The sequence below is a fragment of the Phodopus roborovskii genome, unplaced genomic scaffold, assembly GCF_943737965.1.
Source record: "Phodopus roborovskii unplaced genomic scaffold, PHOROB, whole genome shotgun sequence".
Taxonomy (NCBI): domain Eukaryota; kingdom Metazoa; phylum Chordata; class Mammalia; order Rodentia; family Cricetidae; genus Phodopus; species Phodopus roborovskii.
In genome coordinates this window covers 10,993,909-11,021,576 of record NW_026126480.1, presented here as the reverse complement: position 1 = coordinate 11,021,576, position 27,668 = coordinate 10,993,909, and the positions used below count along the sequence as shown (strand labels likewise).

The 27,668-nt window shown below is 48.9% G+C and overlaps 1 protein-coding gene across 1 annotated transcript; it reads left to right on the top strand.

The window, feature by feature from the left end:
• Positions 1-27,668, top strand: Dgat2 (diacylglycerol O-acyltransferase 2). Its single transcript, XM_051192315.1, has 8 exons — positions 1-346; positions 14,308-14,436; positions 17,027-17,134; positions 17,479-17,549; positions 22,763-22,967; positions 23,455-23,629; positions 24,235-24,437; positions 26,571-27,668. The coding sequence occupies exons 1-8, from the start codon at positions 226-228 to the stop codon at positions 26,723-26,725; spliced, it is 1,167 nt and encodes a 388-aa protein (XP_051048272.1). The 5' UTR covers positions 1-225; the 3' UTR covers positions 26,726-27,668.

Sequence of the window (27,668 nt, the reverse complement as noted above, 5' to 3'; positions counted from 1 at the left end):
GCGGCGCTCGGCGCCGTGGCCGCGCTTCCCTGGCTTTTCGGCTCACCTGGGTTGGCGGCGGCTGCCTGCCTCCGGCTCGTGCGGTTTCCGCCACGGCCAGGGCGCTGTTCCCCGGCTCCCTGAGCTCAGCGCGAAGCCCTGGCCCCGGCGGCCGGGGCATGGGCCAGGGTCGCGGCGTGAGGCGGCTTTCTGCACGGCCGTGACGTGCACCGCGCCGGCTTCAGCATGAAGACCCTCATCGCCGCCTACTCCGGAGTCCTGCGGGGTGAGCGTCGGGCCGAAGCTGCCCGCAGCGAGAACAAGAATGGAGGATCTGCCCTGTCACGCGAGGGGTCTGGGCGATGGGGTGAGTGTCAGTCACCCCGGGGTCTTTCATACTGGGGGTATCCACAGCAAAGACGACTTTCAGGATAGGAGTCTGCCTAAGACATGTCGCGCTGTACTGGATGACTAGCCACTTCAGGTTGGCGTCCCAGACAACTACTTCCAGTTTTTAAAAAGGTCTCACCTTGTAGCCCAGGATGGCTTCCAACAAGAAATCCTTCTGCCTCAGCATCCCAAAATGCTGGGATTGCAGGTGTGTGCCACCACGACTGGCTTCTCTTTGGCGGAATCCGACTCTGCATCCTGCCATTTCTGTCTGGGATGAGTTTGAGCCAGGGAGCCTGGTATTCTAGTAAAGCCTAGGTTCATTCTCCATCCTGGTACTCAACCAATGTTGCAACATGTGTTACATCACTTCCCATCCCCCAGCTGATGAGGGCGACACCACCCACTCTCCCCAGTTATTAGTGATATTTCACTCTTCAGCCCCCCAGTACTGTTCTTTCTCACAAGGTGGAGCAGGACTTGGCTGGGAGAAACTGGATGGGGCAGGGTGCAAGGGTTTTGCAATCCCCTGAAACAGCCACTGGATGGAGAACATGCCTGCCTGGAACAGGTGTGTCCCAACTGTCCTCTGCCCCAGCTTATGTGTGCCAAGCCAGGCTGGGAAGCCCACTCAAAAGCAACCCTGAGTCTGACATACTTAGAAGTGTCAGGCTTTTAAATTTTTTTTTTTTTTTTTTTTTTTTTTTTTTTTGAGACAGCTTCTCAGTGTGTAGCTCCGGCTATCCTGGAACTCACTTTGTGAACAAGGCTGGAATTCCACTGGGTCCCCCTTCAAGGGAGAACTGAGGCTGTCAGTGAACCAGGGGCAGAATTAAAACCACACCACAGCTTTTCCCATACAAAACAAAGTATCCCACACTGCTTAGCTGTAGTTGGAGAAAATGAGGAAGAGCATGCTAACTCAAGGTGTCTTTAGCAGGGCAATGGTGGGGAACTCTGGAGGTAAAGGCAGTTGGATCTATTGAGCTGGAGACCAGCCTGGGAGTTCCAGTTCATAGGAACTTGGAATTATGGGAATCTTGAAAAGTAGAGGTAATCAGAAAGAAAATAAGATAAATCAGCTATTTGATGGTTACTCTTCCCCCCTCCCCCAGGCAGGGTTTCTCTGTGTAACGACCCTAGCTGTCCTGGGACTTGCTCTGTAGACCAGGCTGGCCTTGAACTCACAGAGATCCACCTGCCTCTTTGTGTGCCACCACTGCCCAGGTTATTTCTATTAGTACATATTATATAAAGTCAAGAGCATGCAATAGATAGAGTCTAAATCCAGTTTTGTCTTACTCTTTAGTCAGGAATATTTCTTGCCATTTGTCAAAGTCATTTCTTGAACGCTGGTGGCTGCAAGGTAACCCATGCTGGACTCCATCACAGTTTATCCAGTGACATAAGCATTAGTCCTAGTTTACTGTTGGCTGCGATTATCTGCTCCAGGAGAAGTACTGAACTGTTTCTGTCATAGGGACAAGCAGTTTGAGCTGCCCCACATAACAACCTACAGTATTTTCTTCACTGTGCTTTTTGATGGGGGAAGGAAGTAACTTGCCTTCATTCATGCTTTTAAATTGTTTTCATTGCAAGGTAATGGGATGGGTTTGCTGTCTACTGTGGCCCCTTTGGAGATTTCCTTCCTGGGCTCTCTGTCTTCTAGGGGTAGGAAACCTGTTCAATACATTTTCTGACAGTTTTTTAAAAAACTGTCCATCAGATGATTTTGAGCAGGTCTTTACTGTCAAAGCAGAAGAATTTGTCCATGTTGTCGTTGGACCTTGAAAATACAATGGAAAAAAAAAGTGGGTGTAATTACCTCATAGACTAACAAAGACTAATATGAAATGCAAACTAGTCAGTGTAGCTCTCTGAGATCTACTTTGGTGAAAGACTAGGTGGAGTAGGGGAGGGTGCTCAAGCAAATTTTATGTTATCTTGACATCTCTAAGAGGCCTCTTGTGCCTCCTTGGTCCTTGGAGACACTCCCTAATGGCCTAGTTTGCCTCTGAAGATCAGTTCCCACTGAACACCCAGTAGTGACAGTGTTCAAGGAAGGAAGGAAGAGAGCAAGGATTCTGTGAACGGAAGCTCCATGATGGGTGAGAAACTACATAGATAACTTGGTGACTTTTGTTTTGGTGGAAGCTTGTTGTGCCTTGTTGGAAGAGAAGGAGTCTTTGCTATTTTTCCCTATTTTTTTTCCCCTTTGGCTTTTCAAGACAGGGTTTCTCTGCACATTGCTGGCTGTCCTGGAACTCACTCCATAGACCAGGCTGGCCCAAATGTGGAGGTCCCCCTGCCTGTCCCCTGAGTGCTGGGATGAAAGGTGTGTGTACCACCACTCTTGGCTTGTGGTGGTATTCTTTAATCTCTGAAAGACTGGCTTGGACTGTGGCTTGGGAGCTTTAGCTAAATCCATGTATATCCTTTGCCCTTGAATGGGGAGATTTTCATGGTAGAGCCCTTGAATGCTTCTGGCTATCCTTGGGGTTTAGTCCAGGACCCAGAGTCAGTAATGCAGTACAGTTCTAAGCTGGTACATTGTGTGGCCCTGAAGCCTGGGACATGGGTGGAGTCATACTCATCACAGTCCAGGTTTTAATAGAAGAATCCCAACAATTGTTGATGACTGCATAGCCTGGATGTTGGAGATGGAGCTCCCCATCCCTAGGAATATGCTAGATGGAGTTAAATTGTTGGGGGTTAACTCTGGAACTGAAGGCTGGCACTTATCCAACACAGTCAAGTGATCACAGAATGAAAACCTCGCTCCTGTCTCTACTTCCTCAGTTCTGTGTAGCTTTCCCCCTAGCTGCAGAGACTACATACAGCTCATCTAAGCTTGTGAAGGAGAGCCAAGTGTAATGCTTTATTAGCAGGTGACTCAATGGCAAATGTGGAAATTCTGCCCCACCTTAACCCTCCCCCTCCTAAATTCAGCAGCAAGTACTTGAGTTATAAAACAACAGTTACCCATTGGTGCTGGATCTGGCCCAGCCTTCATAGTACAGATGAGAAACTGTGGTCCCCCAGAAGAACTAGTAGTCCAGGGGTGTGACAGACACGCTAGAGCTCTGATTTATCTCCATCTGTGCCTATGAGCCTCCTTAAGCCAGAGAGGTGTGGGGACAGCAACACTGAGAGCTGACCAGCATGTGTGCCATGCAGTTGCCAAATGAGTGCTGATTGTTTCCTAACCCATGATAGTGTTTTCCTCAATCTTTTTTGAGAAAGTTTCTCTAATCTTGGTGGATAGGGTTACCAATAGCCCACAGAACTTTGTGTGGCTAGATGAATTGTTTACCCCATCACCACCACCAATTACTTCAAACCTCAGATGCTATGAGGCTGCCTGAACACCTTCCACCTCTTCATAGGCTCCTGGGCTCCATGCCATGTGCTGGTGGTCTTTCTGACCCTCCATCATTGTCCACAATTCAGCTCTTTCTCAGGGTCTCTGCACTTGCTTACCCTTCTCAGATCTTGGCATGGCGCCCAGATTGTCAGCCCATCCTCTAGTCCCCAGATCTTTTACTTTTGTAGTCCTTAACATTATCTAGCTGTCGCATGTACTTACAGTTTGGGTAATTGTCAGCCCTTGGGACCAGGGGCCTCATTTGTCCTCCTCAGTGTTCTGTTCCTAGCATGTAACACTGTGCTGGCAGGTAGTAGGAACCCTGTAGGTTGAGTGAATGAATCATTATTGGGACTTCCTAGGTCCTCTTGGCAGCTTCAATGTAATTCCTTAGCTTTCCCTAGGCTGGATGTGCTGAGTGTCCTAGAGACACTAACAGTCTGTTTAAGAGCTTGCCTTGGGAGCTGAGTGCCAAGTGTTGAGAGCCAGGTGATCCATGATCCCCATATGGTTTCAGACTATAGAAGGCCGAAGCCACCATTCCTGCCGTATTTTTTTCTCTGGGACATGATAGGTTCACTGCCTCTGGCGATTACATTTTCCTATTTTGAAATAGAGTCAAAGCCAGTTGTAGTGAGACACACCTTTAATCCCAGCACTCAGGCAAAGGCAGGCAGATCTCCGAGTTCCAGGATAGCCAAGGCTACACAGAAAAACCATCTCAAGCAAACAAAAACAACAGAAATTTCAGACATCTCAGAATTAGCATTTGAGGCTTTGAGTTAAGGTGAGTGGAAAGTGTTTTGTGAGTGAGCCCTTTTTTTTTTCTAAGTCATACAGGAAGTCCTAACACTGCTGACAGTGCTGTCCTTAGCAGTCATGTTATGGTCTGAGTTGTAACTCTAGGGTGTTGGGAACCTGGGAATCCTAAGTGGCCTACTTCCTTGGCTTCATCAAAGATCTTACTTCATGAAAACGGAGTGTGTGAAGATTTGTTCTTGGAGCGGCCTCTCCAGGGTGTGTGCTCACAGTTTGGTGGCTGAGCACTTATGTGTCAGCCAGCATGCCTGACTTTGAGGAAGCAAAGCCAGAAGGATGTACACACATTGAGATGTGCAGAGGGAGCTGAACAGTGACCAGGAGGAAAGGAATAACTGGGTCTGGAAGATGAGGAACTAAATTGCCTTGGACTAAGGGAAGGCTTCCCAGGCAAGGTAATCCTCAATGACTTGTGAAGGATAAAATGGCATTAGCAAGGCAGTTAAGAACATGGAAGTAGAGTTGGTGAAATGGCCCAACATTTGCCTTTACACCTGATCAATGCCGATCACCAGTGGTGGAAGGAAAGGATTCCCAAAAGTTGTCGTTGGACCTACACACACACACACACACACACACACACACACACACACACACACACACACACACACTTTTTAGAAGATATCCTAGGCATAGCATAAAGAGACACAAGTTTGAGTGGAAATGTAGTCTGACTGTGGGCCTTTGAAGGGCCAGCCTAGGCTGAGGTCCCAGTGTAGTCCTCAGTAAGGACAAATGAGACAGAGAATGTTGTGTCCTGGACTGTAGGGTTTAATCTGCATCTGCCTTAGAAGACTCAAGACTTCCAGGAGCGGAGCCTGGGGTAGGCAGTTTCTTGGCCTTTGCCCTCTGTTATGGAGCTACTGTTGGCTTCTGTGGGAGTTTGGGACTGGGAGGCAGGCCTAGGTGTGTGTAGTCCTTACTCTACCACTGAAGGTCTGTGTAGCCTCAGCAAGCCACTGCCTCTTGCTGATTCTTAGTCCCTTCATGTGAAATGGACATGGTATTTTTCCTACCATGGTGCTGAACCTGGAGACCCTTGTGCCAACCCACAGGAGCAGGAAGCATGAGGGCCTATTCTCATTAGAGCAGTTTGTAATTCTGAGCCAGCGCAGGAACTTGCTCTGCATCCGCTTCCAGTGCTGCCTCAGATCCTCAGTGCAGTGAGGAGGCCTCGCTAGGTGGGTGCCTTTGGTTCCTACCAGATCAACTGGAGACTGTTGCCAGACCTGTCCTGCCTCTCTTCCTCATTCTTACCCATAGTGTCATCCCAGAAAATGGGGCTTCATTCTCCTTGGGGCCCAGGGAAGTGCCCCAGAGGAACTTACCTCCCCATGGATTGTCATAAGGGCCTATTTTGGGGACTCCTTGGTGACGCATAAGCAAGCTGGTGGTGTTGCCATAGCAGCCCCTCCTACTCCAGTATTCTTGAATGTGCTGGGCCAGAAAGTGGGGGTGGAGAAAGTGGGCCACTCAGGTCTTCAAGCACTCATGTCACAGTCCTGGTTGGGTGTTGAGAACCTGGCATCCTAAAAGACCTACTTTTTTTGTCTTTACCTTCCAAGACTCCACTGTATTTAACGAAAAATAAATATGTTAAGCCCCAGACCTCTGGAATGATCCTTGTAGAGGATCCCTTAGAGGGATCATTTGTAGATTAAAAGCCATTAGTGAATTCTAGCAGAGTACAGAAGGTCTACGTTGACAAGACCTCAGACCTCATCTGTTCTTCATTTACCCCTTAATTTAGTACTGTGGAAACAGACCTTCAGAGCAGGAAGGGGCCCAGAAAATCTATGGAGACTTGGGAGGCTGGGCTCTCTGCAGAAGGCTCCCGAAGTACAGGTCTTGGTAGCATGAACAGGTACTTCTCTACTAGCACAGCATAGCTGGGGCTTGGATCTCCAGTAGTTTGTCCTCCCTTTTGGGCCAGATGTCACTATGGGCACTGTTTTAGGAACACAATTTCCGTAACAGCCCTTAAAGGAGATAGATCATTTTTCTGGGAAAGAACTCACCAGTGTGTTGGGACCAGGTAAATGACTAGCTTCCTGCCCTGTCTGAGTTGTTGGACGGAATGGGGGATTGGCTGACTCTGGTGTTAAGGGTAGAGGTCAGCATTTCATGGCCTTCTAGTCTTCCTGCTTGTCTCTCTGTTCTTTCAGATTCAACCTCTGCTGCAGCTTGACTAGACCTTTGCACATATGTCGTCAAATGTATGGCCCTTCTCCCTTTGTAGATGCCATTTGCAGGGCCTCATGCCTTCCTCTTATTAGACTCATTGGGTATCCCCTGCTCAGAATAGATTGGTGACATCCCTCTATGCCAGCCAGGACTTTTTAGGTTCCTTGTGTATATAATTCATAGCCTTGTTATATCTGAGGTGTTTGTCCAAGAACTAATAGCCTCTGGCAGATACCTGAGAAGCAGAAGGGAGGTAGATACTGGAAGCATCCTTCTTGGTTCAGGGTACTACAATTTTTCTGGAACCTTCTGTGTTGTCCCTGGCTTTGGCCCATCCTTTCACTTCAGCAGAGACCTTTCCTGATTTCCTCTGGTACTCCCTTTGACCCATTGGCACAGGCCCTTTTTACTATAGTGTCTCCAAGCATTCGGCACACATGAATAGACCACACATCTGCTCTTTGTATAGCTCCATTCTGGGCATAGGAACCCAGAGTGAGACATAGCTCCCACAAGTGGATACACATCTCCCACAGTGAAAAGGGCTGTGACAATAGTAGTGAGAGGCAACCTGTCGGGCATGGCCAGTCCATCCTGAATTGGGTACGGGAAGACTTCCCAGGGGGGAAGGTGGATAGACTAGTTGACCAGGAGTCAGTGCCTGACAGGGTTCCCCTGTATGTGCTGAATAACTAACCAGACTTGGAAGGAAGAGAATGATATTTGGTAGCACTGTGGGCTGGGTCAAGAGAGTCCCTGGCAAAGCATGTGAGGCAGTGGTCAGTAATACTCTGTGCACATGGATTGACAGTGCCCAGCACTGGAGTGGGGCTCTAGTAACAGCAGACATGACCTTTCAGTTAGTTCCACCATTCCTGGTCCTGTCACACGGATGAAAGTACCTGCCTGAGGAAGCCCAGAAGACAGCAGAGTTGCATCACTTGGCCCTTGAGTATCTTGATCCTCCCAGGGTTATGCTACTTGGCCCTTGAGTATCTTGATCCTCCCAGGGTTATGCTGAGGGTCAGTACATCCACCCATCATAGCCATGCAGCTTGTTCCCAGCCCTTTGGAGTAACTTGAGGGTAGCTTTTTCACTCATCAAACCAAGGCAAAGCTTCAGTCTACATGGCCCAAATATAGCATCCTTGGAGGCTGGGAATGTATGTGAGCAGGGAACCCCAGAGGTCCTTCATGCCTCTGCTGTGTAGCTCTTTCCAGACCTAATAACTGGGCTAGGTCTGATTGAACTTCCCACAAGTTACTGGGTTTCTCACAGGGACCCATAACTAAGGAGGACACTGGGTCTCAAGAAGGGTGGCAGTTTGCAAGAAGCATTAGATCCAGGGTTTGTATTGCTTTAAGAAAGCGGAAGGACACTGAAGCCCACTTGATAATTAACTGCCACTCACACAGATCCTTGCTTTTTATGGGATTCTCACCTAAACATTATCTCACTTAATTTCCTCAGCAGTCTGACAAGGTAGGTATTAGCCCTATTGCAGCAGGTGAGGAAACCGAGGCTTGTGTAGGCAGTGACTCATCCAAGCCACACTTCCTGTGTGTGTGTTGGAGGCCAGTTTTTCTGATTTCTGTTCTTTGGACTTATTCTGGTGCAGCCCCTCCACAGATACTTGTTTGGAGGTGGTAGAGAAGCCATGTAGGTTGTCCAGAGGCATGATGTCCCTTCTGCTCTGTGTACCACATTCTTCCCAATACATGCTCGCCCCTCCCTTCCACAGGCTGGGGACTCTCTGCCCCTGACTCTGACTCACTGCCCCAAATTCTTTTCCTTTAGCTCTTGTCTCCACCTGGTAACACATTCTCTCCAGCAGCATCCAAGCTTCCATGCAGGTGGAACATGAGTTCCTGCAATCTCCCAGTCCCACTAACACCCTTCCTGGCAGCACCTTCTAAGTAAGAGCTTGTGTTTCATGTCTTACTGCCATGCCACTTTGACCAGTCCTCTTTTTCCAACTTCTCTTTGGGATATTCTGGTACGCCTTCACCCTGCTTTATGGGGACCCCTCTTTGCTTTGATAGTTCCACCACCTACAGTCTCTAGTCACCTTCCTACCTTCCTTCCGAGAACCTTAGAGAGCCTCCCTGCACAGCATGCTCTGTGCCTTTTCTCCTAATGCATAACCTTGTCACACCTAATGTACACCTTGTGAAAAGCTGTCTACTCACTGTGTATACCCTTTCCACCTGAGGAGGTGAAAGCAGCTTCAGTCTCAACTAACTGGCCACATGCCCCTTGGATCGAACTTAGTTCATCAGGCTTGGTAGTAGTTCCACCTTTGTCTACCACACTCCCATACATTTTCCCAATCTTTTCCAAAGCCCCCTGAGGTTCTTATGCTCAGGGAGGTTTAATCATCACCCCAGGTCACAGACCCAGATAGAACAGAGCTGGCCCTTTCCCCAGAACTGAGGACTTAGATTCAGACTCTGACCTTCTTAGGCAAGGGTGAGAGAAAGCCAGGAAACAGTTTTCATCAGCCCTGGTGGCCTCCTTGGTCACCGATATTAGATATTGAAAGGAGAGGTTCTCACAAAGTCCTCAGCACTCCCATTCTTGGGCCCTGAGATGGTAGCTGTTGGGTCCATTGTGATCAGCAGCTCTTATGACCTCACAGCAGAAGCTTGACTATAGGAGCATTTGGGTGGGGTTCACTCTTGCACAGCCAGTCTGTGCAGAACTATCATGTGACAATGGGACTTGGTGTAGACAGAGCAGGCAGCCCTTCTCATCCAGGTGTTATCTGGAGTTTGGGTGTAGACTACTACCAAGTTTAGTTGGGGACCAGCCCTCTGTAACATGGCATTGTTCATGTGGTGAAGGGACTTGGAGTCCAAATCCCTGCCTTGAGTAACCAGTGAGGTTTCATCATGGTTTAGTTTCCTCCATGCCTTGTCTGTACTCCTAAGGAGTGCTGTGAGACAGTGGCATGACATAGAATAGTAAGAAATCTGTCCTGGGCCTCTTTGGCATTCCCTTCCACCTGTCCTCCAGACATGCAGTAAAAAATGAGCTGTGTGCAAGGATCAGTGCCCAGATCAGCCTCCTGGGGAGTCTTTGCTTCATAGGACTAGTCTATTTGTTCTATGCTATGCCTTATCTCTGTGAAAAATGATGTCTGCAAGTGAAAAACAACCTGTTCTGTTCCCTTCATATGTCAGGGAACTTATGCTTATAGAAGGCAGGAGAGACTACAGTATTTTCATAGCAGGGCTGGCCTGGCTGAAAGCAGCCCACTGCAACTTGGGCATCTAGCCTTCTCTGGGGCTGGCATTGTGGGTTTTGTCCAGCCATGCAGCAAACCTCTATAGCCCCCCCCCCCCAACCCTGTGTGAGGTTCTACACACAGAGATGAATCAGGTCTAGTCTTGGTACTCACAATTCACTGTCAGAGTGGGTTGCCAAGTAACTGACTATACATGGGATTCAGTGGGACTGGTGCTGTATGAGAGAGAGGAGAGTGGGTGAGCCCAGGGACGCTTGAGGGATGAGGAAGCTGCACTTGGCTGGATGCTAAGACTCTGCCACCCTCCCAGGAGTCAAAACAGGCTGGAAATGGAGGCGGTGGCATTTGATTGTAGCTTCTGCACCAGCTGGACTTCTGCCAACCAAGCTGGAGTAGAGCAAGTGTTGACAACCAGGTAGCAAAGGCTGATTATGCCCTGGGGATTTATGCAAGGGAACCCTCACTTCCTGCTTCCCCAGGTGACTGCCCCAGGGCTGCTGCAAGCTGCTGAACTTTAGGGCCCAGATTCTGGCCAGGAGGTAGACATTAGTGACCACGAACTTGATCTAACTCATTCCATTTTAAAGATAGGGAAACTGAGCCCCAGAGGAGTAAAGTCACTTGGCCAAGTTTGACACAGGAATTGGTGGCACAGCTGGGACTAGAACCTGAAGGTCTGCTGCCTCTACCTGCTCTTTAAGCCTGCTCTTGCTCTGGCAGCCATGGCCTGTTATTCAGCACTCAAGAGGCTGCAGCAGGAGAATTGCAAGTTTGAGGCCATCCTGGGCTATATGAGACTCAACAACTCCAAAGCTAATCAATAAGAAATAAAACACAATCAAAAAGAAAATGAGGCTATTTTGGTCTACCCTCTGAATGACAGCAGAGAGAAGGGAGAAGGGACTTGAGATCAGCAGCCTAGATTTGAGGCAAGCACTTTCACACTGATTGAGAGAGAAGCCTTGGAGCAACATCAGAATGGGATTGATAGACACCCACAAAATCTGAGCCTGGGCCAGTGGTATGGAGGGTCAAACATTCAGGGGCTCCTTGGGCCTCATTCAGGGGCTCCTCTGCCCCACATGGAAGGAACCCAATGGGCTTGAATGGGTAGAGTATGGACTTCATCTTCCTTTCTCAGCAAGTCTTGCTTGAGTCTTGCTTTCTCTAATACAAGCCAGGCCCTAGGGACCCAGATGTGGGTCAGAACTGACCTGCCTTCAGGCACATCTGGTCTCATGTGACAATCAATATTAACTGTGTAGTTTGTATGGGGGGGGGTGTCAGATAGAAAAGCTCCCTGAGGTAGCAAGAAAGTGGCTGGTGGTTCCAGGCTTGGGTGGTCCCCAGGGGATAAAAGATTGTATCTCTGCTGTAGCCCTCTCCATCTGGGGACTGTCAAAGCAGGGCCTCTGAGGAGCAATTGCTGTCTCCTAGGCCCCTTGGGGCTCCACTGGAGTGTGGACTTGGGACAGGCCAGCTGGGCGTTGATGTGGGAGTGGACTTGAGGAATGTGGTATTGCAGCCTTTCCCCAGCCTTTCCAGGGATCTGCACTTCCTTGCAGAAATGAGGTCTTCCCTGGACTGCATTCCCATTGGGCTGGCAGGGCAGGCCTTAGGTGGTTGGCCCAGTGAGGCAGGATGAATATGGATATGGGGAATGTCCCAGACCCTTGGTTTTGTCTAAATAGTGGGCTAAGGATTGGAAGAAAATGGGGTGTTACTCTGTAACCCTATCTACCTTTAAGTAAGTTAATAAGATTAGGGGGATTTGGGTTATTTTAGAGAAAAAAAATGTTAGGGGTGGGGTGTATGACCAGTAGGGAGTTTTGACATGCCTCCCCAAAGACTTCACCAGCCATAGTTGGCTGTGCTGACTGAAATGCAAGGCCTGTGAGGGTAGGATGAAGGGGTTCAGGCTTGGACCTCATTTCCCAGCAGGCTCCAGGTGCCTTCCTGTGTCCTAGATGCCTTTCCTTAAACACTGGTCCAAACTCTAGCCTGAGGGTCTGCGTCCAGTAGTGCTGGGGCAGGTAGTATCTGCAGTTATTTCCTGACTAGACAAAGGCTTTACCCTGCTCCCTTATTCTAAGTGAGACTTAGATACTTCTAGTTGTTTCTCAGATTTATCACCTAGGAGTATTGACAACTGCAGAATTGGCTCAGTGGACCCTGACATTTGTAACTGCTCATAGGCAATATGATGGGGTGTTCCCCAGACCATGCTTTAGCTAAGACAGTGTCACAGCACCTTTTGTCTTCCTGCCAATATGCCAATAGTAGCCTGCTCAATGGACACCTATGCTTAACCCTTGTGGCCATTGTTGCTTACAGTAATGTAGCCAAAGAGTCTAGGCTATATCTTAGAGGCTCAGTGGTGACAAATCCATTTGTCTAGGCTGGTGGACATATATACCCCTTGAACTCCCTGTGCCCCATGGTTAGTCCTCTGCATTCATTGGCTGCTATGTCAAAAGGAAGTTCTCTGAGCAGAGGCAGGAATCCTGGGTTCTATTTTCTTTCTGTTTTTTTGTTTGTTTGTTTTGTTTTGTTTTTTTGAGGCAGGGTTTCTCTGTGTAACAGCCTTGGCTGTTCTGGAAGTCACTTTTAGACCAGGCTGACCTCTAACTCACAGAGATCTGCCTCCTGAGTGTCACCACCGTCCGGCTGGAATCCTGGGTTCTTATTCTGGTAACCTTGCTAATGCTATAATGCAAGATCCCTCTAGGGTTCAAGATGAAATCTAAGGAGCAAGTCTGGTGGAGGAAAAAGGGCCTAAGATAGTAGGAGAGTTACAGAAGGGGCGAAGGAGCAATGTGCCAACCCTGTGGAATGGCTGTGGGATCCAGCCTTGTTTTCATGCCTTTGTCCCACCATTCCTGTAGAGCATTGGGTGTTATTGAGTGCTCAGTGTGTGATGATTGATTCCTGTGTACGCTCTTCCTTGGGGTCACATAGTAAGTGGAACCGAGAGTTTGCCTCTGCAGTCCAGGCCCTCTCCTGCTGGTTTATTAGACCAGAGAGGTGAAAGGACTGGTATGTTCACCTTCAAGTCTGGCATTTCCTCCTCATGCCTAAAATTGAGCTGAGAGGAGGTATATTCCTTTCTGAACTAGGCTGTGACCTCACTGCTACCAATTTTCATAGAAAGCAAAGGCTCAAATGTGACCCCCCTATACCCCTATCCCAGCTTGTAAGCCAGGTGAGTGGTCAGGAGACCCTCAAGGACAGGACTGAGTGAGTCGTGTCCTGGGCCCCGAGCAGTGGGTGGTAGGAAGGAATGTTTGAGTGGCACACAATAGGCCCTCAGTGAAGATGTGCTGAACAAAGGGACACTCTTGGGCTCAGCAGAGTGGGGTGTGAAGTGGCCTTGCTTTTAGTCTAGAGCTGAAATGAGTGGTCTTGGGCTCTCAGATGTGTTCTTTTCTAGTGCCATTTCTCTTGTAGCCACCAGGCTTCATGGACACACTGCCTGTCAGCTATGGAGTCCTGGGGTCAGCCTGAGGACACAACTGCAGTGTCAACTAATAGCACATTTTGTCCTGATTCTCAGTCTTGGCACTTGCGTAGAAGCAAACATAGGTACAGCCCTAGATCAGGTGCCTCCCTGTATCCTGTGTAACTTTCCTTAAACACTGTTCTAACCACTAGCTTGGGGTTCTATCTGCAGTGTTGGGGTGCATAACCCCCCCCCACTTTAGGGGAAGTAAGATGTCACCCTGGGTCCTCCCTAAGCCCCACGCTTTGGGGACTGCATCAAGATGAATGTAAATCTCTCTTCAGCTGGTCATGGTGTAAGCCTGGATGTTGAAGTGGGAATGATGGAATTAGCTCCATGGAAAGAGGTGTCAAGGATAAAAGGAAAATGGCAGGGACTGGGATGTTCAAAGTACACTTGGACAAAAATCAAAACAAAATATTGCAAATTGGATGTTGAACTTCTGTCCTTGGCCTCATAGATACAGATAGCACAGATTAAATATTTGTACTAGTTCAGATAAAGGAAGATATGCATTTGGACATTGGGGATGGAAGAGAACTGGCCTCCTTGTGACCCAAATCCAGGACTAGCTCTTAGGTTCCCCACTACCATGCAGAAATGATGATGATACAGGGAAGTCACAGTTGTTATGGTCTTTTAAGCTGTAAAGCAGCCATTAGGAAGACATTTGGTGGCAGAGTGAGGATTCAGTTATTTGTGATTCTGTGGCCCACATTCACTGTCTAGGAAGGTATCCGTGGGAGGTGGGTTGTACTAGGGTGTCTGAGGCTGGAGGGCAAGCTTATATATAATACCTTATAGACTGACATCTTCTCCTGCAGGCACTGGCTCCAGCATCCTGTCAGCCCTCCAAGACATCTTCTCTGTCACCTGGCTCAACAGGTCCAAGGTGGAAAAGCAGCTACAGGTCATCTCAGTACTACAGTGGGTCCTGTCCTTCCTGGTGCTAGGTAAGCACAGCTAGGCTAGAGGTGATCCTCTTGCCATTTACTCCCATCTTTGGGGTCCATGGTCAAGTATTCTACCATTAGGGATTATTTAGTATGGCTTTCATTTTACAGATGAACTTGCCCAAAGTTACTTGAATTTGGGTCTATAGGATGCCCAAAGCCTATATACCCTTCTAACTGCCCCTTGCCTACTAGCAAAGAACATGTGTGTTGCATTGTCTTAGTATGCATTGTCAGGTTTGAGATCTACTCCAAATAAGCTCTGACTTTGCATAGGCTTCTTGAGCTCTGGCATGTGAAGATGCTGCTGCTTGCCTCCTCACATGGGGATTGAAGATAAGGATTGAAAGCCGCTATACAGATTTTGGTGGTGGTCCCCATCACAGGAATGCTGTTAATGAAGAGTGTCCCCTTTGCTGAATGTATGCCCCAGCTGCTCCCCTGCCTTTTTGTTGCCTGTGATGGCTTTGGGATGCTGTTTCTTCAGGCCTGGCTAGATGCTTCATTGGCTGCCAGCTGGAATCTAGGGGAAGGGCAGACAGATACAGCTGTCCTGGGACTGGCTCTTCATGCCCAGGCCTTATATCTCAGTACAGGTTAGTTTCTGAGCGAAAATAAGAGAGGCCAAGACAAGAATGCAGTGATCCCAGCTCTCAGTCCTCTGTCTAGTCTGCTTTGCCTATTGTCTCTATTTGCACTAGAAGCTAGCACTTACCTTGCTTGCCTTAGTGGGTCAGTGCTTGACTGTGGGGCACTGAGTAAATTGTGCAATCCCATATAACATGTGATAGGGACCGGGCCAAAGCTGTAGGTTAATGATCTGTGAGGCCCAACCACAGCCCAGAAACTGGACCAGCATGTCTTTCCAACATACTGGTGTAGGTGGGAGCTAGACCTGGACAGGTGATGAGCCCTGCTTAAGCTACTGATAATTACTACATGGCAGTCTCAGCCACTCCCTTCCACTGTGTCCCAAACCTGGTGGCAGAGGCTTGCCATGTATTGCAAAGGCTGCTGTGGATACCCTCCATGTTTCTCTTAAACAGTTTTTTGTTTTTCTAATGTGCCATGTAGTCCTCTAGAATTGGTGAAAGCTGTGGGCCTTCTTCATGCTTTTAATTGTATCATATAAAGTACATTGGGTTTTAAAGGAACTAATAATGCTGGACTATAATTATGTAACCTTTGAAACCCAATGGGACACTTAGTAATGTGTGCCTTTTTATCATGTTGTTTAGCTAGAAAGTAGCAGCAGATGTAACACTCTTAAATAATGAAGTGTCCTCGAGATTGCTGTGACTGCTATAATGCGGTATGAAAACGCCTTCCCATCTATTGGTATTGGTTCAGCAGGCTCTGCTTAAAACTCCTGCCAAATTTCCATGTGAATCTAATAGAAAACTTAGATGTCACTTTGCTCCCCCATACAAGTCCATAGACACTTGACTGTGTTCCAGATCATGTGTTAAATTCCAACACCATGTCATTTTATCTTCCCAGCCCTCTGTAAGAAAGTAGAAGTGTGGGTATGGGTAGTGGCTAGTACATAACAGGGCCAACTCACCGAGTCTGCTTGGTCCTGTCCCTGCTCTCCACAGCCCTGCTGTGTCTCCTACTGAAGAGCACTCGCACATTTCCTGTACCACCAGCCAGAGCTCTGCAGTGTTAGTTGCTTGTGGCTATTATGTACAGGTAGTATGTACAGGGATGTCCTTCCTCTTGCTTGGACACCTGTGGAGGCTAGGACTGGAGCAGACTTACTCTTTCCAGTGGATGCAGCATTGTGGATGGAAAGGCCTATGAAGCAGAGTCTCTGTCCCCTCCACAGTTGTGTTGAATGCCAGGGGGAAACGATGTGCCTGTAGCAGTGTGGAGAATTCAGATTGTGTGGTGGGGTAGTTTGATACTGAGGAACACTGTGGAGGGAACAAAGATCTGAGTAGGGATGAAAGACTGGCTAAAAGTTGGAAAGGGAAGCCCTGGTGAGGGCACCTAGGGGTGGGACATGATTCTGGCTCTCCTTCCCTCTGGGTCCAGGCCATTCAGCCTTGTGGTCAGCCATCAGGCCCCAGGGACAGTGACCACAGATAGAAGGTGTTCTGAGAGAGTCCTTCCAAGGGTTTGAAGAGAGGGGCCGCTAGTGGGCTCTGGCTCTGCCCTGGGGCTGCCTGGGGACAGCCCTCCTGTGACGGTTTATCCCACCCCCACCCCTGCTGGGACAGCCTGAGAACCTTAGCTCTCCTCTGTCCTTCTGGGTAAGCTTGGGCACATCACTCCTGTCAAGTTCTCATCTAAAATAGAAAAGTCACCTTGCTTTAATGACTCAAAGGGGTCACGTAAGAAGAGGCATTAAGAATGGCTGCACAGGAAGCTGAAGTCTCCCCATATTGCCCATCCAGCTCAAGCCCAGGTGCCCCTAGCACTAGGACCCACCTGTGCCCATTGGCCCTGCTCCTCCTCCCTGAGCCACCCACTTGGGACATTGTGCCTAGGTTAGTGCTGTGGGGAGTGCTTCGTCCTTTCCAGGAGGGAGGCTGTGGCATAGCCAGGGGCCTGGGAGCCTGCCTGACCTGTTGTTCTGTCTCCGCAGGAGTGGCCTGTAGTGTCATCCTCATGTACACCTTTTGCACTGACTGCTGGCTGATAGCTGTGCTCTATTTCACCTGGCTGGCTTTTGACTGGAACACGCCCAAGAAAGGTAAGGGTATGGGCCCCCCACCTGTGTTCCCCCATGCCCTAGGAAGCTCCCTCTGCTGGGCAGCAACTCCTCCTGGTGCTGCCCCTCTATGGAACACCTCCTTTGTGAAAGACCTGGGCTGGGCTGTGTATGGTGTGGGGTGGGTGATGTAAAGCTCCCTCTGTCTTCATAGGGATGGCCAGGGGAAATTATGTGGGAGGGGGCACACTGGTCAGGTGCAGAAATGCGGTGTGGGCTGATAGACACCTCCCTGGGGGTTCACGCTGGCTGTGTCTCGCCTATATTGTTCAATTGTCCCTCACACTAACTACTCCTTCCCAATACTGTGTTTTGTTTCCTGGAAGGTGGCAGGAGATCACAGTGGGTGCGAAACTGGGCTGTGTGGCGCTATTTTCGAGACTACTTTCCCATCCAGGTAAAGACATGGGTGTGTTGTCTTGGGGGGGGCAGGAGTAGATGGAAGTATGAACAGTGACAGTGTTGAGTTGAGCTGTCTGGGCTCTCCCCACACCGAGCATCTGTCCATGCTCTATTGGCTCCAACTTTGTCATATAGACCAGGTAAAGTGAAATCAAGAGTTTTAAAGGAAGCACTACTATTTCCAGCCACAAGGGAAGCAGAGTCGCTGTAGTTGGACATGGCAGTGAGAGAAACACAATAATCACTGGCTTCTTGTTTAATTCTTCGAGGGAAGCAAGACTTGTTTATCAGGATTGGTTTCTACCTAAAAGATGATTCTACACCAAGGGTCTGTGTGATGTAAACATAGTTAAAACAAAAACAAACCTGGCATTGCCGTATGTTTTATGGTGGTGCATCCCACACAGAAGTGAGGATTGAGGATATAACTTAAAAGGAGGTGACCCAAGAAGTGATGTACTTAGAGGGTGGGATGCCTAGAAGGTGTGGTGCCAGGGGAGGCAGGGGAAACTGAGGATAAGCCTGAGACTGAGAAACAGCTGATGGGGAGAAAGAGATTATCCATCACCTTCCATATTGCTCTCAGGAAGAGGAATCTGGGGGATTGGAGAGTAGAGAGCTTGGTGAGGCCAGTCAGAAGCTGAGCTCCTCCACTGTGGCATGCTACTGCTCAAGTCAGCAGAGCAGAGCCCACTGGGGTACTGGTGCTCCAACTGGGAGAATGGAGGCCAGTGTGATCCAGGGTAGGACTGTCTTCCTGGACTCAGAAGACCCCTCTGTGCCCTTGGCTGTTAAGGGCACTCACTTTGGTTTTCTCTTCTGGCATGGACCTGAGTTCCCAGCAGCAATAATGTTGGTATCTTCTTGGCTCTTGCTGGTCCTGCCTGATCTGCAGGCTGGTGGTAAGGCGGAATAACTAACCTAGCTGTGATACATTAAAGGACTGTGAGTGGGCTTGAAGGTTTCCCCACAGGGGATAGACCTGTGTACCCAGGAAAGCACTCAGTACCCAGCCCTAGCACACCCCTGCTGCTGAGGGCCACCCAGCAGAAGGCAGGGTGCCTAAAGGAGGAAGTGTGTGTGTGAAAGTGTCCTGTGCATGAGGCAGGGTGGTGTGCTTTTGTTGTTGTGAGTCAGTCATGGAGACATCCAGATGAGCTGCACAGGGAAGGTGGTCAGGTAGCCCTGCATTCCTTCACTGCACTGTTTGGTGGGAGTGGCCCCAGGCTGCTCACAAGCTCTGCCTGCTGCTGGCATTCCCAGAGTTGTCTTGTCCTCTGCAGTTAGGTGTCCCTCCTCAGAGGGCCAAAGCCTTGCTCAGAGTGTCCAGCAAGACCATGGCATCAGTGCCAGCCCTTCTGACATACAAGCCAAGGTCATGCATGATTCCTAACTGCTGTTGGAACCAGGGTTTGAGATCTTGCTCTGCCATTCCATTTACTGACCTTCTGTTTTGGGGGCCTGTCTAATGCTGGGCTTTTTGCTTGGCCGTGGGTGATGGAGGAGTCAGCCTTGGGCTTACAGTCTAATGAATCTTACTGTATTCTCACTCTCTGTATAGCTTTATCAGCTTTACCAAGTATGATTTGCTTCAACTGCAAATGGGAGATGCTGCTCGGTCTGCTTTGCTCTGTCTTCTCTGCCCCCAGTGTTGGTGTCTTCTGCCACTGTGGTCTCATTCCAGGAAGCCTCCTGCAGGCTGGTAGCTAGCTCTCCTCCTCCAGCAAGTGACCTGATGGTGGTTGGTCAGACCTGAGCATTCAGGTGTTCTACTCCAGCTGATCTCTACCCTTTCAAAAGACCCAAATGATGTGATGGACTGGAGAGAGGACGGCTCAGTGGTTAAGACGACTGGCTGCTCTTCCAGAGAACCTGTTTTTAAATCCTAGCACCTACATGGCAGCTCATAACTAACTCCAGTTCCAGAGGATCCAGTGCCTTCTTCTAGCCTCTGAGAGCACTGAATATACATGGATGCATAGACATACATATGGGTAAAAAAAACAGCCATGCATATAAAATAAAAATAAATACATCCAGGTGGCACATACCTTTAATGTTTAAGGCTAACCTGGTCTTCATAGCAAAGTTCTAGGCTAGCCAGGGTTACATAGTGAGACTCTGCTTCAAATAAATGAATGAATAAATCTTAAAAAAAAAAAAAAAAAAAAAAAAGACCCAACTGAGCCCTGTATTCTCTGTTTGTTCTGCTGGGTGAGCACAGGGCAGGTGGCATGAGTTGCCCTATGAGGTTCCTGAGCCTCATCCTGAGTGACAGGCTCTACCCTTTGCCCTTTGTTGCTTTACGTCAGAGCTGTGTGTGACCTGCCTGTTCCACCCCTTTTTCCTGAGCAGCCATGGGTTATACAATAGAGATCTCCAGCTAGACCCATTACCCACCCTCTCCATTTCTCTTACTGGAGCTCCCTTTTCCAAAGTTACCTAACTGGCCCAGAGGGCATCTCTTTTGGCAGTGATAGGGCTACCTCCCTCAGCAGCTACTGGACTACAGCCTCCTTCCTATAACAGAAGTGGCCCATGTCCGGGGCTCCTCTCCCTGAAGGGATAAAAAGACCTTCGGAGACTAGGAAAGGCTCTTGTCATTTCACAGATGTGTAGACTGGGGGCCAGAAAGGAGGGACTGCCCCAAGTTCACAAGACACTGTTGCTGTGCCCTGCTGTAAGCCTAGGCAAGTTGCTGCAATTCTCTGGGACTGACTGGGTACCTTTCCCTGCATGGGGCTAGGGATAGAATAAGCCTGTCCTAGGAGCAAGATGGGAGTGACCTGCCAGGAATCTGCCCAGGCTTACACTTACCAGCCAGCCTGGCCTGAACGCCACCCAGCAGGCATGTCAACAGAACAGTGAGCAGCACTGACCTTCGCCCTCCCTACAAAGTGGACATTCTGTCCAGTTGGGAAGAGTAGTGACATAAAAACAGATCAAAGCTGTATCAAATATCTCTATTCTTCTTGGTACTGCATAGGGGCTATTAACCTGTACAATGCCCCAAGGATGTAATGAACCATGTATTCCAAGATAAGAGCCTTAGAGGGAGGGAATTATTTAAAGAGCCAGTTAGGTTCCCAGGAGATGACATCACTAGCACAGTGTCCAGGGAAGAGTGACACTGAAGTGTCCTTGTGCTTATGTGGAATTGGTTCTCTCTGACTTTCCTAGGGGAAGTAATGACTCCTCCTTTTCTAGACTTGTTTAGCGTGCCATCTTCAGGGCACTCCAATCTCACTGTGCTTTGGCCCCCAGTTCCAGTTGCCCCAGCTCCTCCCTCGGTGCCTGCCTTGGTGTGGACACTGGTATGGTGCTCGATTGACTAAGCGCTAGCCAGGTGGGCAGACCTACCTCCTGTCTCAGGGTGACCCTCCTGCACAGTTCATGTGCCCTGATCCTTTGGGGTCCCCTCACTCTCCACCCCAGCCCTGGCTGAGCACACTGCCATTCCTGGTTATTTGGTGGACAGCTGGGAGTTGTTTTCCAGATAGCATTAGCCTGCTTTACAAAGGCAAAGTGAGGAAAGAGTACAAGTGTCCCACCCACCGGGCATGACACAAGGGAGGCTTGCTCATATTTACACATGCTACAGCCACAGAGCTGAGAGCAGCACAGGTGCCCTGTCCCATCCCTCCCACGCCTCCACCATTGTTCTTCCCCAAATTGAGCTTCCTTGGCTCAGCTTCAAGGCTCCCATGTCTGGAGTAAAGGAAAATTGGGTCTAGCCTGCACCAGTGCAGGAGTGGGCACGGTCGAGCACTGTTGGGATGGTGTGAATGCCCCTCTCCAAGGCAGGGCAGCCTCAAACATGTTCAGACTCTTCAACTCAGGAACTGTGTTTCTGAAACGTTGCAAATATGGATAGACAGGTTTTTTAATTAATGCATTATCCTAGGAGGTAAAGTTTGGATACATTTAAAATGTCTGCCAGTTAGAATTTAAGTGGGTGTTGTCATAGTGGCGTGGCAGGGGGTAGGGAAGTGCAGCTTTGAGGAGACCCTCACTTGAGGGCTCTGATAAGCTAGGCAGGGTGTTTCCTAGAAGACAGTACTAATGCTACAGCCTCTTTTAAAGAAAGGCCTGTTTCCATTGTAGTAGGAAAAGAACCAAGTGGTTTATTTCAATGGCATGAAAAATAAATGCAGACCTTTTTTTTTAGTTTTTAAGAATTCTGGCTGGGCAGTGGTGGCACACACCTTTAATTCCAGCACTGGGGAGCCAGAGACAGGCAGGTCTCTGAGTTCAAGGCCAGCTTGATCTACAGAAAGAGTTCCAGGACAGCAAAGACTACATAGAAACCCTGTCTCCAAAAAAAAGAGGGTGGAGGATATTCTGAATATTTTTCTGATCAATGTGTTCCTGGCAATGCTGTCTCAGTATCTCAGGCTTGGTTTCCCTCTTTGTTTGGGGTTTTACAGGTACTTAGCCTCAGGGCAGGTGGTGGGTCCTTGGGAAGCCAGGTATCAACTGTAGCACCCCAGGACAGGACAGCTTTGTTGACAGTACATAGTTCATATCATCAGATGCCATAGCCACACAGCCAGCCACCTCCCACAGGGCTGCCTGGCATGAGGGCTGATGTTTGTCTTTTCCTGCCCTGCCTGCCTGCCTGCCTCAGAACCTGAGCTTAGTGTGGTTGTTTGTCACAGGAACTTTATATTGGTCCACACTGGGGTGTAAGAGGTGGGAGTGGGCTGTGTGGGCCTATTCTGTCCCTGGGCACTTGCAACAGCCTAAGCTGTTGAAGAGCCTGCAGTATGCAGGGAGCAGACGGAAATTCTTGAAGCCATTGCTCTACTTGCCAAACTCAGAATCCAAACTGTACCCAGTGAAGGCAGAATGTCCCTCTTTAGGTCTGAGTATTCCAGCTTGGGTGTGAGTTTTAGGGAAGTCACTGTGGTAAAGAGCCTAGAAACAGGAAGGCAGGCAGGAGGCTGGTTAAGCATGAAGTAGTAGGTTTAGCCTGTGTTTGGCTGGGAAATAAGAAAAGCACCCAACCAGGGACTCTCGGCCCAGTTGCTGCCAGCCACTGGCACTGTGCTTCCAATAGTGAGAGTCTGAGGACAGGTTTGGAAAGTCACTGCAGTCTTTGGGCTCCTAAGCATAACAGGGCATGAAACATCAGGTCCCTGTCCACCCCCCCTCCCCACTTGTTGGGTGTCCTCCTTCCAGCCAGTTCTAACACAAGTTTGCTTATAGCTGGTGAAGACACACAACCTGCTGACCACCAGGAACTATATCTTTGGATACCATCCCCATGGCATCATGGGCCTGGGTGCCTTCTGTAACTTCAGCACAGAGGCTACCGAAGTTAGCAAAAAGTTCCCAGGCATAAGGCCCTACTTGGCGACATTGGCTGGTAACTTCCGGATGCCTGTGCTTCGGGAGTACTTGATGTCTGGAGGTGAGAATCCACTTCAGATACTTGTGCTGGGCTCCACTGTCAAGGCTTGAGCCTCCCCATTGAACATAGCAATACAGGGAAGTGAAGTACCGTTCCTATGAGGTACTGGTCCAGTGTAGGTAGAGAGCGCCTGCAGCAGGTGTGAAGGGTCAGGAGAGTGGTCCTAGGCTTCATCATGACTGACACCTTCTCAAGGGAGTCTTCTTTCACCCTTCTAGATACCAGCTGTTGTGCTGCCTAATGTCTATGTCCTCCTACCCATGGTCACCATCAGCGTGACTTTCATATCATCCCCCCCCCATTTTACAGATAAGTAAACTGAGGAATCAGTAAAAAATGAATTGCTTAGGAAGGTGTGATCATATATCTTTTAAGAGGGTAACAGGTCTGGAATCCACCTATAGATATTTTCATTTTATCCTTGATTATATATAAGGATAGGGAATGCATCCATGAGCAATGCTGATTGTGTGTCCCCTCACCTCAGGCATCTGCCCTGTCAACCGAGACACCATAGACTACTTGCTTTCAAAGAATGGGAGTGGCAATGCAATCATCATTGTGGTGGGAGGTGCAGCTGAGTCCCTAAGTTCCATGCCTGGCAAGAACGCAGTCACCCTGCGGAACCGCAAAGGCTTTGTGAAACTGGCCCTGCGCCATGGGTAAGTGCCTACACACATCTCCAGTATTTTCCTCTGCCCAGAACAATGGGTCTCTGAAGGTGGGGCCCAGAACCTAGGAAGGCAGTGAAAAGCGCCCACACTGCATGACTTGGCTTGTCCAAGGGTAGGAGGTGGTGCAAAGATGTGTGTGACTTGTTGTCCCTGGGCACTTGCAAGTAACTGAGAGGCCAGGCTTATATGTAGAGCATATGAGAATGTTTATCAAAGATATGAGACTCAGTGGCAGAGCAAATACTTGGTTAGTGCAAAACCCTGGGTTTAATCCCAGCACACGTACACACACAGGACCAAAGGGAGCAAGAGACCAGGAAGGAGATGGCTTCACTTGAAGCACCAGGGAAGGCTTGCTTATTGGAGAGGCTCCTAAACAGTCTGCTGTCAAGTCAGGCCAGACCAATGATAGGAGGGACAGGGATGGATAGTCTGCTGAGGCTGTGACATGAGGTGAATCAGGCTGAGGGGGAGTTGAATTGTGCTGGACAGGCAAACAGCAGAGCCAGGCCCTGCTGGACAAGGTCCTCTGTGGTGACAGAAGGAACGGAACCCAGTGATTGGGGTCTGGCTAATCTGGGCCTCTCTTGCAGAGCTGATCTGGTTCCCACTTATTCCTTTGGAGAGAATGAGGTATACAAGCAGGTGATCTTTGAGGAGGGTTCCTGGGGCCGATGGGTCCAGAAGAAGTTCCAGAAGTATATTGGTTTTGCCCCATGCATCTTCCATGGCCGAGGCCTCTTCTCCTCTGACACCTGGGGGCTGGTGCCCTACTCCAAGCCTATCACTACTGTTGGTGAGTTCTAAGCCTGCATGCTTGAAGGCCATCCTGAGCATAGCAGGATCCTGAGCAAGTCACCTGGCTCAGATGAGAACCTCGTCGCAAGACCTTGAGTTGGGTACTGGAGGGAGTGATGAGGGTGGAGCCATTGCTATGAGCCAGGGCACCATGGCGGTGATAAATACAAACCTGTTAGGAAAAGGTTGCAGCAGTGGATGTGCGGCTGTAACAAGGGTGCTGTAGGGATTACGTTGCTCCTCTACTCTTCATAGTGGGCCCATTCAGGAGACAGCTCTTACACTGCTGGTTGATGGGAAGGAAGGCTCAGCAGAAAGGGGGGAGGAAAAGCCAGGTATGGTCATGCATAACTTTAATCCTAGTGTGGAAGGCAGAGACAGAATTGCTGAACTTTGAGGCTAGTCGGTCTACACAGAAAATTCCAGGCCAGCTAGGGCTACATAGTGAGACCCTGTCTTAAAATAAAATAAAAACTGCTCAACAAAAATTATAGAAGCAGGGTTTGTTTGTTTGTTTTTTGAGACAGGGTTTCTCTGTATTGTTTTGGACCCTGTCTTGGAACTAGCTCTGTAGACCAGGCTGTCCTTGAACTCAGAGATCCACCTGCCTCTGCCTCCTCAGTGCTGGGATTAAAGGCATGAGCCACCAACGCTGGGCCTAGAGTGTAGACCTGTAGGAACTAAGGAAAAAAAAAAACAACCAAAAAACTGTAGTGTTGTATGTTTGTATGTGGGACAAGTTAGAACATTTAGAAAATCACCTATCAGAGTTTGAGCATGTATGTGTGTATGTGGGCACATGTTTAAGGTCACAAGCCACAGCCCTGAGTATCTTAGATAGGCATTGGCCTGTGTTCCATGCAGGGCAGCACTTCTCCCAGGGGTGGCTGAAGGGACTGAGCTTGATCCAGTGCCTCTTCAATTGCAGGATGGAAAGCTGCTGCAGGACAGTTGGAAGGGGAGCTCTGAGCACTGTTCGTTCGTTCGTTCATTCATTCATTCATTCATTCATTCATTCATTCATTCATTCATTCTAGTGTTGCTTGTGTGTATATGATTTCAGTGCTGACCTCTTGGTGCTGATTACCAGGAAGGGGACTTATCCCTGGGGAAGACTTAATTCTTCCTCTCAGCAGTCATTAGTTGTCTGTATTTATTTGCCTGGGAGTGCCACCTCCACGTTCCCCTTCCATGTTTATATGCCTTACTGGTTTTGTCATTGTTCAGGCAGCCATGTTGTTGAAGTATCATGGTTGTAGCTTTCATGTCATTTTTAGGAGACACAGTCTCTCAGCAGAATTCATGGTCCTCTGGTTCTTGCAGTCTTTCTGTCTCCTGGATGTCCCCTGAGACTTAGGTGTAGGGGTTGTGTTGTAGACCTGAGCACCCCAGGTCCACATTTCAACCAGTTGTGCTTTCTGTAATCATCTTTACCTGCTTTGAAAAGAAGAGTTTTCTGTTTTTTATTTTGTTTATTTTTGTTTTGATGAAGGATGAGAACTACATTTATCTACAAATTTAAGTGATCCCTGGGACTGCTAGATAGAGGGGAAAATAAAAAGTTAGAATGGGCCAAATGCAGGAGGCCAGTGTAGAGGTTGGTTCTCTGGACTAAAAGTGGCAATGGAAACTGTGTATACACACATCTGGGAGAGCTCATAACAGTGCTGGTGGGACTGTGGCATGGGCTGGCCTTGAACATGAAGCAAAGCACAGATGTTCTTCCCTCTCCACACCCTTACCAGCTGCTCAAGCATGTTCTGTTCTTAGCAGAATCTGTAGAAAAGATGTATGAGACACGCCAGATGGAAGATGAAGAAAACAGAGACTTCTAGAGGCAAAGAGTTAGTCCTGAATAAAGCATAAAGCAAAAGCAAAGCTTTTTCAGTGTGAGGTTCTGCACTCACACTGAAGCCTGTAGCAGAGTGTGGAGCTGGGTCTCCCTCACTCAGAGGCCACAGTCTTGGGTGGATCTTTCCCACAATGCCAGGCTGCAGTATTGCCATCTGGACAAAAGGACAGTCCCAAACACACATGGTCAGCACACAGCACAGGGTTATATCACATTGGGCACCCAGGAATGGGATACTCAATGACATTGACTGACCAGAGCTTCTGTCCTTCTCTGCAGTGGGTGAGCCTATCACCATCCCCAAGCTGGAGCACCCAACCCAAAAGGACATCGACCTGTACCACGCCATGTACATGGAGGCCCTGGTGAAGCTCTTTGACAATCACAAGACCAAATTCGGCCTTCCAGAGACAGAGGTGTTGGAGGTGAACTGACCCAGCCCGTGAGGGCCGGCTCCTGGAAGGAACGGCTGCAAATCCTTTTCTACCAAGTTCTCAAGTGCATTTTGTCCTGTAAATTTGGAAGCGTCATGGGTGTCCGTGGGTTATTTAAAAGAAATTATAATTTGTTAAACCATTGCAATGTTAGGTCTTTTTTAAGAAGGGACAAGTCAGTATTTTAAGCTCTCACTTCTAGTGTGTCCTGCTCAAGGTGGTAGCTGACATTTCTGGTTTCTGACAAGATGGTTTCTTTATCCACCCCTTTTAGGGTTCCCCAAACAACAGACACCTGGCCCTGGTTAACTGGGGAAGGACAGCCGTTATGACTCAGCCACTTAGATAATCCTCTTTGCTCCATGGATTCTCAAGAGGCAGAGGCCACGTTTAACAAACATCTCCATTCCCACCACCCCACATGCGACTACCGGTCTGGTCTTTCTTGCCAAGGGGAGATTGCAGAGGTCAGAGCTGGCCCCATTTAGGGAAGGTGGTAGATAGCATCTGGAATGCACAGCTTGAGTCTCCTCTCTGCTCCTCACCCCACCCCTTTTCTCCAATCTGAGCCTACACTGGCCTCCTGTATACTGTGCTAGGGACAAGGATGTCCCACAGGTACCGTCTTGAGTTGGCTGGCTGCTGTTGGCTGGTTTTAGTTAGCACAGCTCAGCCTTGGTTTGGAGTGTGTTCTGCCAGTCACCTGAGCTCTCCTGAGCCACACCACAAGTCTGGTGTGAGGAAGGGTCTCTCTTCTGTGCAGCACACTGGGTCCAGGACAGGAGGCCCACTTACCCAAGCCTCACATGTGTGCCTTCCTTAGGCATTGGGCTGGGGAAGAAAGCCAACACCTCCTGTGTATTCTGTTTTCTCTCCATGAGATTGTTGTGCCATGTCACACTTTTGTATATTCTTAGACTAATAAATGGAAACATGAACTGCC